Here is a 12793-nt window from a genome sequence, read left to right as displayed (position 1 = left end):
CACTGGTGAGCACCAGGTCCAGTAAGGCTTCACCTTGGGTTGGTGAAGAGACACTGAGAAAAATGAAACCAATCCTCTACAGAGAAGAGCTCAGTAACTGATGCATTTCCATGATTGTGCAACTCCAACCTAAAAGGAATTGCAACCTTCACCAAAGATAAAGTTTTAATGTCTTCATATAGTTTCTAGGATCCATGTGCACACAACTGGCAGGTCTTGCCCTGAAGCACGTTCCTGAACAGCACATAGCAGTGCACTGTAACTGTTCTAAGCCTATAGCAGAAATGCAATTTTTCCAACCTACAATTGGAGTACATTTCAATATGGAACCTAAACTAAAAATAATTTCACCATTTATATTTAATGTTACCTTGAATAGACATTTTTTCATTCAAACATCTGTTGTCTCTAAGATGTCAACAGCAAATAATATTTGTAGTGGAATGTTGTATTTAATATTTAATAATACATATAACGAAAGTAGTGAAAATATTGAAATTTCAGAAGTGCCCATCATCATTCACCTGGTGTTTTAGATTACTAATCTGTGTTATCATGACCAAGCTTCATCAAAGAATTAAACAATATTCAAGTATTTAATGAATGTTATAGGTGGTTAATCTAAATTTCTATTTGTTTGTATCAATATAATCCTAAAAAACTCCAGAGAAGTAAGCAATGTGAAAAGGATGCTTGATGAAAGTCAAGTCTGGAATGATCCAGTGTTCTTCTGAAAGCTAGTGAAGTAATTATTTAGCTCAAAGTCAAATACTGCATTTTCTTATTCTCTCTGCTAGTCTCCAGTCTCTTCTCTGCAAATGATATCCTGCTATAGATTTTATTATTCAAATATTCAAATAAGGACTTTTTTTTTCCTTCAAAGATGAGTCAGAGGTCAAATAAGTTGAAACATGTTATTATGTAATCATTATTAACATGCAAAAACAGCAACAGCAATGAACTTTTACAATACAGTACAAATCTACAGCTAAATCCAATTCATTTTATCTTAATCAAAAATATATTACCAATTTACTAGTTAGTATGCTATCCAAGTAGGAAACTGGCTTTAGCAGTTCACTTATAAAATAGAACTCACTGCTTACCTACAATAACTCTTATTAAAACATCATGTGCAAAGGAGAATACTTTGGAGGAGTCAGAATAGGCTGGTTAGTAATAATTTCATCAACACATCAAACTTTTACTTGACCTACGCACAGAATTTAGGACTACAGGAATAACTTCAAATTATCTAGTACAAATCTTCCTGCTGTTTGCTCTCTGCTTATAATGTCCAAATGCAATACAGAGGCCTTCTGAAGTACCTTTTTTCTCAAAACCTATTCATTATTTAAAATCAATAAACATTAAATAACCAGGCTATCATGTATGTAAATATTTTCTTATTAACAGAGGTAAGAGATCATTCATAAATTCCTGGATTAGGCATAAGGTTGTGATATCAATTTATGCAAGATCAAGCTACTGTCATACAGATGTTAATTCAACAAATCAACAGACACACGTTTATACATCAATAATTTTTTATATCGTGAGTTCTTCAGCTAGCTTAAAAAAATATACTAGGTTAGGACAGTCAGTTGACTTTGTTGTATGACATCACCAGCCATAAAAACGTCCATCTCCATCAGCTACTGAATTTAGACTGGAAGTGTCAGAGTTCTGAGTTGAGTTTAAAGGAAATATTTTAAATATATCAAAACCGGTTTATAAAAGCTTTAGTTTTTGTCCTTTTTAAAGATAAACATTTTGTATAATCAGCAACACCCACTCATGCAACTTATTTTACTTATTCTATAACTTTACCTTTTGATCTTCTACTTTACACCCTAATAAAAAACAAGTACAATGATGGGAAACATGTTTTTTAACAGCCTTTTCCACTTGATTTTTCTGTTTGATGTTATCTGTCCAGTTAGTCCTCCAGAAAATGAAACTGTAGGAAATGATACAATTATATGATGATTCACCTTTATTTCAGAGTTTAATAGCAGCTCTTAGCTTGGCCGACCTCGCTCTTGGGTTTATTAGAATATCCTTGGCCTGGGGTGTGAGAACTTTTTTCTGTATAAAAGTCCACTTTGAGTTGGATTTTCCATGGGGGAATTCTTGTGTATCTTCTTCCTTGGAGCAATTTTTCAGAGCCCGTCTTATCTTCTGCCTTGAGCCAAGATTGTACTTTTCTGTCATGTCTATTCCATGAAGAAAACGTTTGATGATACGATCTTCTAGTGAGTGAAAGGAGAGGGCTACAAGACGACCTCCAGGTTTTAGAAACTTCTCAGCTGTCTTCAGCCCTGTTATGAGTTCATGAAGCTCATCATTCACAAATATTCGCAGACCTTGGAAAGTTTTGGTAGCAACGTGTGTAGGTCTCTGAAGCAGATCTTTTCGTGCATACAATGCTGATGCTGGAAAAGCACCTGTCATACATTTGAAAAGGCACATGTCACAATTTTGTTATTTCCACATTGCTGTTCTGACATTAAGCCATGTATACACGATGACTTTAAAGGAGCGCGTACTTACCACAGAACTCTGGGTGAGCTTCCTTCTTTTAAATGCATAATTATCTTCTGCTTTAGATCCCCTTTCCTGAAAGTAAACCCTATTACACTGAGCTAGCTTGCAGGTTTTCCTACAACCCACTGGAGCTGCTTCCTCAAATGCTTCAAGTTAAAATGCAAAACGATAGCTGAAACCAAAATAGGGAACAAATGAAGATGGCTAGATAAATCCTACATCTTCCAACTCATTGGTGTAGTCAACACTACACCAAAGTGTAGTGACAGTTTGTGACAGTTCATTTCATTCTTTTAAGGCAAGTCAAAAAAAAAAAGATGGACACTAATTTTTAACTGTTGCCTACCAGCTTATAATTCATATATTTTCACACAGAGATATAATGAAAACAGTGTTTTCATTTCAACTCACCTAACGGTAAGTATTTTTCAATTACTTACTTAAAAGCTTAAAAGAGACATTCTTGCTTGGAGACAAAAGTTCATGCTCACTAAACCAGTGCTCCTTCAAATGTTCATGAAAGGACCTTAAGAAACTTAGAAAATGCAGCTAACTTTGCCAATTTTTGACACAGCAGAACATGCCAAGGTAAGAGTTACTCAGAAGAAAAATCACCAGCTTAGGTGACACTGGTGGCACTAAACTCCAGAAACTCTGTTCTTGACCTTCCCCAGAGATCTTATGAGTTATTCAAATCTCTTTATAAAGAGACTGAAAATTTGATGGAAACTCTAATATAGCCTCATTTGATGTATTTTAGGCTTGAACCTTCATTATCAAAGTACAGAGCAGAGAACTGGAGATATGATGGATCAAAGTAAAAAAAGTACAAGAGCCTACAAGATCTGTGAAACCTGAGTAAACTTATGATCTATTATGTAAGTAAATGCAGAAGTCATAGAAGCACAAACGGAAATAATTACTTCTCCAAAGAAGAGGGTCCATTAAAGATAAGACAAATACAGCACGTATGTATTAAAAAGCCTTAATTCCATTCCAGTACTAAACTACAAAATTATTAAGTAATGGATTTGAAGTAATTGTAGTTCATAACCAAGTAACCAAGTAATTGATAATGTAATGGAGAAACTATTTTCTTCAAACGGGCAACTAATAGCTACAAATACAAGGAGTTTGCTCAGAAATGCCAGGGTCAAAAATCGGAGTACAATGTATTGAAAAAATACATCAGGACACACATATTGCAACTGCATTCACTAAATGACTAAACATACATGGTTTTGCATTCTCCACAAGACCTGTTTCAGTCAGAGTAAAATTTTTCTTCGATAGAATTCAAAACAGACACATCAGATACTTCGGTATCTTTTGAATTCAACTACAACAGTCATGGGTTCTTGACTATGTCATAGATTGAAAATCACATCAGGCAACATCTATTTCTTCCCTCTTCCAAGCCTACTTTTAAAAAAATTGAAAACATACTTCACACTTTTCTCTGCACTTCCAAAACCAAGCCTATGTTCACTATACTGAAAACAGCCATAACTTGAATGAAAAAGTTAGTATTTCCTACTAACAAGCTAGTTGGCTTACAATGCACTCTATTTTTTCTTCCACCTAACTTGTACTATTCTACCACTTTTTTGTACTATTCTACCACTTTTATCCAGAATCTCCTTTCTCTTGCAACTTGCTGAAAAATTTACAGCTGTGACGTCAAGAGCATCAGTTTTACACTTTCAATTTTGGACTGTTACTATCCATAGCTGGTGTTCACCTCTAAAAGTAGACCCACAGCATTTTTCACTGTTGTATTTTAATAGTCTATTTTAGCAGCCTAAATATTCTCTAAAAAATACTGCTACCTTTCTGTGAATAATCTATTTCTGATATTCTAAGTATATTCCAGCTTCCAAAAGTATTACAGATAAAAATGAAGTCAACTCACAAGAGTACAGGATGAAATTTTGGTACAAAACCGAGTGCTTATTGATTGGAAGCCTAGAATGAGATTCTTTACTTAAATTTCCACAGTCAATCTCACTGGAATTTCAGTGAAATACTCAAAGTTTTAGGCTCTGTGTCATCAAAATATCTTTGACTTTTGTGAATGAACAGGATGCTATACAGATCTGCTCAAAATTATTTCATAAAAGTCACTAAGTGCTAATCTCTGGTCAAATAATTGTCCAGTGTGGCTGAGTGGAACATCTTCCCTCAATAATCTTCTATGATGATAAACTTGGTTTCAAAATATCTATAAATTAGGAAGGAAATCTGAAAAACAAATCCTTGCAACATAGATTTATGAGAAACTTGGAAGAGAAATAAAGAAATTAAGACCCTAATATATTCTGTAAATACATTAACACATTACAAGCCTCAGATGAACATGTGCAAACATCACATGTTGCATCGTTGCATGTCCAGCAGCATCGTTGGACACAGATACTGGTACAGAATCCAATTCAGGAAACTGGTAAGAAAAACATAGCCACTGAGTAGTTTTATGCAACCAAAACCCTAATTAAAACCATAACATCTTAATATGCAATGGCTTATTGGTTTGTCTTTAGAGATTGCTATCAGCTGATACATATAATTTGTGCTAGTGGTTTCTGTCACACATATGGATCCTCATCTCTTTCAACAAACACAGCAGATACAATCTATGTGCCACCTTTTTTTCTATTCACTCTTAGCCCTCTGGTATTGTTCAACAAAATCTACCAGTATTTTCTGCAGAAGTCTCTCACCCAGCCCCCTCCGATTACCACAACACTAAAAGAAAATCCTTCCTGTTAACAGGCTGTACAGTGTACAAAAATACATACGTAAAGAACCGTATGGGAAGCTTGCAAAATGAAGTTCATTCATAAAAACATCGCACTTCTGGCTAGACAACTGGCTTGAAATCCCACTGAGAAAAATTATCATTTTTAGTTTTGGGATGCCCTGATGCTACTAACACTTTTAAAATTGAAACAGATTCACAAGTTAAAATGCATTGAAATTCTTAAGCTTGTGAATGAAATTAGCAGCGTGCTGTGCCTGTCAATAAGAACTATTAAAGTCCCCAGAGTGCATGAGTGTGGGAGAGTTTAAAAATTAATTCAGATTGTGCACCTGTTTGCAGGAATTCGTCTGTTGAATTAGAATTGCATTTAATAAGTTTCTGTGACGCAACCAATGTCCTTTTGTCCAGGCTCCCTCAGTACAATGTTAATTCCCACTCTTCTGAAATTCAGGCAATATTACAAACTCCATACTGACCAAGTCTATAAATGTGGACCAGTTTGAATGAGATTGGCTTTATCTAATAAAGCTTTTTAAACTGCTGTTTCGTTAATACCTCATCATTAGCTCCTTTCAAGTCAAGTCCAAAGGATTACCAGATACTTAAGTGTCATTACAAAAAAATACCAATTGTGAAAACAAACAAAAATATAAAAAAATTATATCACCCACTTGAAACAAAAATTGAGAGTTGTATAGAAAAAACACAATAAAATTAATTTTATTTTCACAATGTCTAACCAGTTTTCCCACCTATCCAGTTAATTCTACAATTTCAAAACAGAACTCAAAGAGCTTCAGCAACAGCCATCAGAAATGTTTCTCAGTTGACTTTCACATATCTATTTACAGATGTTCAGCTAAGAACGTCTGTTCATTGTCACAGATATCTGCAATGAAAATTGTAAGCAGTACAGTCAAACTGCTGGAGAAAGAGATGATGTTCACATCAGTGATAAAAAAAAAAAAAAATCCTCTTTTTTTCCCCCTATGTAAACTCTAGACCCCATAGATTACTCAGAGACCTCCTTATTTAAATGGATCAAAAGCTTTTAGAAGTACTTGGTCTTTTTTTTTTTTTTTTGTAGGATCTTATTCAATGGCAAAGTCTGTAGAAAGACAACTTCCAGGCTCTACGCCAAGAGTTAGGAGGACTTGTTTTCTGGAGCTGCAACAAAAGACTGTAATAAATGTGTTGATACCTGAGCTAGCCTCAAGCTGTTGTAGGCAAACTCAACATACAGATCTATTTATGATTTTTTTAAGCTGTACCTTAGCATTCTAATTCCTGTCGATACAAACTTCAGAAATGTCTGATTGTCATGTCACTGCTGTGGAGGTGGGTGCTGGCTTTTTTTCCAGTTATATCCTTCAAATTCATCTCCCAGTCAATCAGTAACAGCAATATATCCTCTAACTCTTACATTTTTGTTTCTTAGGTAGTCTAGACTAGCACTTGCCTTTTCCAGTTTCAGTCTAGTATAAAACTAGCCTGAATTCACTGGGATTCACTGAGCAGCCAGAACTTTCCACAGAGTTTGGAGTTCTAGAAAATCTGAGATCATACTAAATAATCACGTGAAAAAAGAATAGGGACTATATATGAATTTATATATATTCAAATCAACAAAGGTATTCAAATCAACAAGGAGATACATAGAAATAACCGGTCTCCCTGACTACATTTTTTGCTTGTATTCTGGCTTGTTAGTCAGGCAGAAAATGTTCTTGTTCTGGTGATAAAATTGTGCTCTGATAGAATCTGGAAAATTTAAAACATGAGATTTTATTACTATAATGATTTAATTGCTTATTTTTAAGGACTTGGCATTTAACTAATAAGTCATAGAGCTTAATTGCTTTAAATCCTTAACTAGTCAAGGTTTTCTAAGCTGGGCTACAAGAGGATTCTACCACTGTAATTTCTGGTCCTTTTGTTATTGTTTACCTTAATAACTTCATGGATATCATTTTGCAGAAGAACTGATCATCAATTGAGCTGTTAAACTTACCAGAAATTTTCTTAATGCATACTCAGTTCTAAAACTAGTAAAGATTTACCTTTGACCTCCTTTACTGGAGAAATCAAGTTAAAACTGCAAAAATTTCTACCCAAAAACAGATAAATGTAGTGGTCCTAAAACTCTTTTAACTTACACACTCCACAAGAAGTTCAAAACACATTTACTGCCTGGCAGAAAAATTTTCCTTGGCATGCTTAGTAAAAACTGCCTTCCTGATTTCACATATTAAGCAGCTCTTCAAATATATTGGAGTTTAACATGAGAAGAAGAAAAACCCTGTCGCTAAGACAGAAGGTGACCATTAGGTGACAAGTCATACGCAATCCATTAAACATAAAGGCATAGCAGAAACACAGATTGGTTGAAGTTGGATGGGACCACTTGGGATCAATCAAGCCCAATCCCACTGCTTCAAGCAGAATCACCTAGAGGACATTGCCTAGGAACACATCCAGGCAGGTTTTGAATATTTCCACAGAAGGAGACGCCACAACTTTTCTGGGCAGCTTGTTCCAGTGCTCTGTCACCCTCACAGCGAAGAAGTTTTTCTCACATGCAGATTTCCTGTGTTTTAGTTTGCACCTGTTGCCTCTTGTTCTGTTGCCAGGCACCACAGAAAAAAAGACTGGTCCCTGCCTTGGTACACTCCCTTAAAACATATTTACACATTAAGAAGATTCCCTCTTCAGACTTCTCTGGGATGAACAGGCCCAGCTCTCTCAGCCTTCCCTCGTAAGGGTGATGCTACAGGTCCCCAACTATCTTGGGGACCCAATTTGCTATCAGCAAACTTAGTGAGGTTGCACTCTGTGCCTTCACCAAGGTCATTGATGAGTAAGGTGAACAAGACCAACCCCAGTACAGATCGCTGGGGGACACCACTAGCTAGTCCTCCAGTCAGATCCAGTGTTGTTGATCATCATATTCTGAGACTTGCCATTCAATCAGTTCTTAATCCTTCTTGCTGTCATTGTTTTTTCAAGTCTTCAGAATACAGACAGAGCTTTTAAAATTCAGTAATGAATAGTAATACATTTGGGTAACCATTTTAAAGTTCTAAATTTGGTTGTCAACAATTTATAGCTGTTGGAGACCCAGTAATTTTCACTTCTTGGTTAAATAAAAAGACCCAACAGTATATATTAGAATGTTGAGGCACAGTATTTCTATCATTCATTTTTCCTTGAAAACTTTGATTTGAGAATCCAAACATGAAGGTTTTAAATGTGAGCACAGCTGCTGCCTAACTACATTTTGTTCATGTTGTTTACAGTTAAGAGCAGGTAAGATGAAGTGTTTCAATAGGTGCTTCAGGCTGCTCTAGTTGGCATTCACGAGATGAAGCAAGCTACGTATTGCTTTATTTTTTTGCTTCCTTGTTCTTTAAGCAGAGGGAACAAATCTAATTTCATTCGTAATTGGAAACTTCCCTTCAAAATCAAAATATTAAAATGTAGAAAGTTAAAACTATGAGATGCATATGACGTATCTGATATTTGAATGCTTACCAATAGCTGGGATAAAAAACTCCCTAGGCTGCTGTCATTCTGTGTTTTAACTTGGTAGGCAAAATGATAAATCACTTCATGTGAAATCTATTATTAAACTAATCGGCAAAATACAGTATAACAAGTGGGAACTTACAGGGGAAAAAAGAGAACTGACATCAGAGCAGAATAGGCAGGATCAGATCCTGCATGATTTCAAGTACAAATAGATCCCTCTGGGACTTTGGGGATTAATATTTTTTTCCTCTTTCAGCCACTGTGAAGAATTAATGAGGGTACCTGCAACAATGCTTGCAAGCTGCTGAGTTCTGGTGATGGGATATATGCTGCGTGCCTGAACGATGGCTGAGGCGATTTTCTTGGCGTGCTTCTCCTCCCCGTATGCTCTCAGGATGGACGCAAGTGCCTGTTGATCTAAAGCATTCACAACATCAGCAGCAGTGGGCATGTCAGGGTACCTACGCACAAGAAGAGCCAATTAGTTCACTGACGTCAGTATTCATTGACAAGAGGTGAAGCTTCATAGCTTTGAGACAAAGTCAAACACACACAGTGCATACAAGTGCCTTTGAGGTTTTCAAGTAAGAGACAGCAAACCTATGAAAATGCACTTCTTGTTGAGTGGAGTTTGCTCCACAGTATCAATTAAAACAGCTGAAACTTCCAAGTACGATAAACTATGTCTAATGAGTTGACGAGGATAAATATAGTTCAGTATCATGCTAAATTGGAAACGCTGTGCGACTGTTCCTATTTTGACAGCTTTAGAATATAAACTTGCCCCTTAAAGGTTCATTTTAGTTACCTTGAAATATACATTGTTTTTTGTTTTTTGTTTTTTTTTTCCGGAACTGATCTCAAGGATCTTTCCTTTCACATCTGCTATGAAAACAACTGCTTGTGAAAACAATTCAACTTCACATTTCATTAAGAGGCATAAAAATTTATATCCACATATTGTTTTTGAGAGAATACAAGTGATCCAATATTACAAATGAAAGGAATTATTACAATTGAAAGGGTTTAAGTCATACATACGTATTTATTTTTAATCTGTGCCACTTTACTATTGAAACAGTTCAAAGCATTAACTGTTCATCATCTAAGGATTAACTAACGTGAAAAAGCATGCAAACTACTCAATAAATTCCCTCTTACAAAGACACTAGCATGCTGAAAATTTTTCAGGCATTCATTACACTCCTGCAGAATCTTAAAAAAAAGATAACAAAACTTAGATATCAGAAGCAAGGTGTATCATAGCAACAACTGTAGCAGAAGGCTTTTGTCATGCCACAGGTAGCCTTTGTTCTTATACACTGTTACACGTATGTATCCTCATGATGCAAATGCAAGTCTGAAGTTCAGACTCATGAAATCAGAGGGCTGAATCCCAGGAGCATCACACGGGATTTTTACACAAAAACACTAAAAGGAAGCACCAAGAAATTTGCTGTGTTAAGTCTTAATGTTAATGTGGTAGAACAACTGCCTAGAAACAGAGGTTTCCCGTAGGCTCTATGTGAGCAACGAAAGACCAAATTACATTTCTTAAGACTACACGTTCATCAAAACAAGACATGTTTTCATACTCCTAGTAGTAATATATTATACATTTACTGCCACCATCTATGCAACACAGATCTCTGTCATTTTCACATAAAAAGCACAACACTACAGGAATATATATTAGGTCATTTGAAGATGAAAACAGCTGTCTAAGTGTAATTTCATGCTCCTAACTCAGCACCAATACTGATTGTTTTAAGTATAGGTGATTCACTTAGTAATTGTTAATTTAACAATTAAATAAGGCTGATGTGCCTCCTGAACAATACAAAATAAAACCAGCAAGACTGAATAAGGAAAGTGCAATAGCATAACATTATTCTAGTACGTTAAAAGCAACTTTGCGGTCGGATTTTAACTGTTGAATATCACCAGTAGGATATATATATTTTTTTAGACTTATTTTAAGGTTTCTTTTACAGAAAAGAAAATGGGTCAGGCGGCCATTGTAGAAAAGAGGGAGGAACATGATTTGGTCAAGTGATCACCCCATGAAAAGTAAGTGTTGCAAAAAAAGGAAAGGGTATGCGGTAATGAATTGTGAGCCTCCAGATCCAGCAGTCTGAGGTAGGGCAGAAATAGCAGAGAAAACAGGCCTCAGGTTGTGTTGAAACCATACAGAAGGCTGGGAACAACACAGCCTGTACAGACCTTGCTGCAATGCAACCAATAAACAAGTTGGCTGAAACCAAGACTAGATATCAGACAATGACCAAACTGGGAAGGGCAGAGTAGCTTCCCCTTTTAAAGAATGAAAGAAAGGAAAAAACAAATTGTCTTTCCTACTCACTCCCCAATGAAAGGAAACAGAAATCCTAACAAATATTTTGATTTAATATTTTAATAAAATCTGGTTTTCTTCTTAAACAAATAAAGTAGCGCGGTCAGCAAGAAGGTTATCTTCCCTCTCTACTCTGCCCTGGTGAGGTCATACTGGGAGTACCGTGTCCAGTCCTGGGCTCCCCATTTCAGGAAAGGCAGGGAACTTCAGGAGGATTATTAGGGACCTGGCATCTATTAGAAAGGCTGGGAGACCTGGAACTGTTCAGCCTGGAGAAGACTGAGAGGAGATCTTTCCAGTGATTATAAATATCTAAAAAGAGGGAGACAAGAGGAAGGTCGAGGCTCTACTTGGTGGCGACCAATATCAGGACAAGTAGCAATGGCCAGAACTGGAACACAAAGTTCCATCTGAACATGAGAAAGAACTTCTGACTTTGAGGGTGGCAGAGCACTGGAAAAGGCTGCTCAGAGGGGCTGTGGGGTCACCTTCTGTGGAGCTATTAAAATCCCCCTGGATGCTTTCCTGTGTAACCCACTTTAGGGAACTTGCCTTAGCTGTTGGTTGGACTCAACGATCTCCAGAAGTCCCCCTTAACCCCTACAATTTTGTGATTCTATAAAGGCCTCCACATCTTCCTTGTGGAATGCACTACAGAAATAGATTTTGGAAATTCATCTCAAAGCTCTGGCCGAGCATCCTGTCAACATAACCATACTTGGCATTTTCTTTTGCTCTCCATAACATTATCAGAATCTGTAAGCCTTACAGTAAAACTTGTCCCTACAGCTGCATACCACACACACCAAAAAAGTAAGATTTGAATGGTGTAGTTAAGATAAACATTACTAGATTAATTACATATCACTGGAACATTCCTCCTGTTTTAAAAAAAGAAAGGAACATAGCCAGGATTCTAATTATTGAAAATTAAAAGTTTTGTAGCAAGATATTGACAGCATATTTGAGCAAATTTAGGTATGATTTTATTATGTGAATTCTTCTCTTTAACAGGAAATGAGATACACAGTGTTACTGAGCACACAGTTGAGTTCCAAGGAAAAATATTTTATTAAAAATTACCTGTCACTATCCATCCTCATGTCCAAAGGTCCATCCTTCTGCAGGGAAAAACCTCTTTCAGGTGTATCAAATTGCATAGAAGAACATCCAGCATCCAAGAGAACTCCATCTAGAGTTCCAGGCTCAACTCCAGATGAGATTAACAAAGCCTCTGACTGGCTAAACTGTCCTAGAAGAGCTTGAATCTGTTTCCTGTAAGAAAACCAGAAATAAAACCCTTCATCTTTAACAGTGCAGTGTTTTCATCTCATACAGAAGGAATTAGTTGGTAATGCTTACTTATCTCTGAAGTAATAGTGTTATTCCCAAAGTAACAATTTAGGTACTTTTCATGTGCCAGCATGCAAAACTGATTCTACTCACCCATCAGTGGTTATTAAGCTTGTCTTTACTTCCTTCCTGCTTAATCTCAAAGTACCCAAAGTGCTCACGACAAATCAGAAACCTGATAAAATTTCATTTTTCAGTATGGAAGAACTCAGAGTCATCTTTCACACCCAATGGGAATTCTCTGACCACCA

At 36.3% G+C, this 12793-nt stretch overlaps 1 protein-coding gene across 5 annotated transcripts in view; it reads right to left on the bottom strand.

The window, feature by feature from the left end:
* Window positions 1-895: 895 nt before the first annotated feature.
* Window positions 896-12793, bottom strand: part of METTL15 (methyltransferase like 15) — a 92869-nt gene continuing 80971 nt past the window's right edge. For 4 of the 5 annotated variants that reach the window (XM_052692461.1, XM_052692460.1, XM_052692459.1 and 1 more), the window contains exons 4-6: window positions 12273-12464; window positions 9119-9297; window positions 896-2447 (exon numbers count right to left, since the gene is read on the bottom strand). In XM_052692461.1, coding sequence (XP_052548421.1) covers window positions 2002-2447; window positions 9119-9297; window positions 12273-12464 — 817 coding nt within the window. In that variant the 3' untranslated portion in view covers window positions 896-2001. Of the gene's footprint in view, window positions 2448-2553; window positions 2720-9118; window positions 9298-12272; window positions 12465-12793 lie in introns of all 5 variants that reach the window. The other variant, XR_008208879.1, reaches the window with a different exon arrangement.

This window comes from Tympanuchus pallidicinctus, unplaced genomic scaffold (genome assembly GCF_026119805.1).
Source record: "Tympanuchus pallidicinctus isolate F22 unplaced genomic scaffold, pur_lepc_1.0 scaffold3, whole genome shotgun sequence".
NCBI lineage: Eukaryota > Metazoa > Chordata > Aves > Galliformes > Phasianidae > Tympanuchus > Tympanuchus pallidicinctus.
The sequence above is the reverse complement of the archived record's forward strand: the minus strand, read 5'-3'. Positions and strand labels throughout refer to the sequence as shown.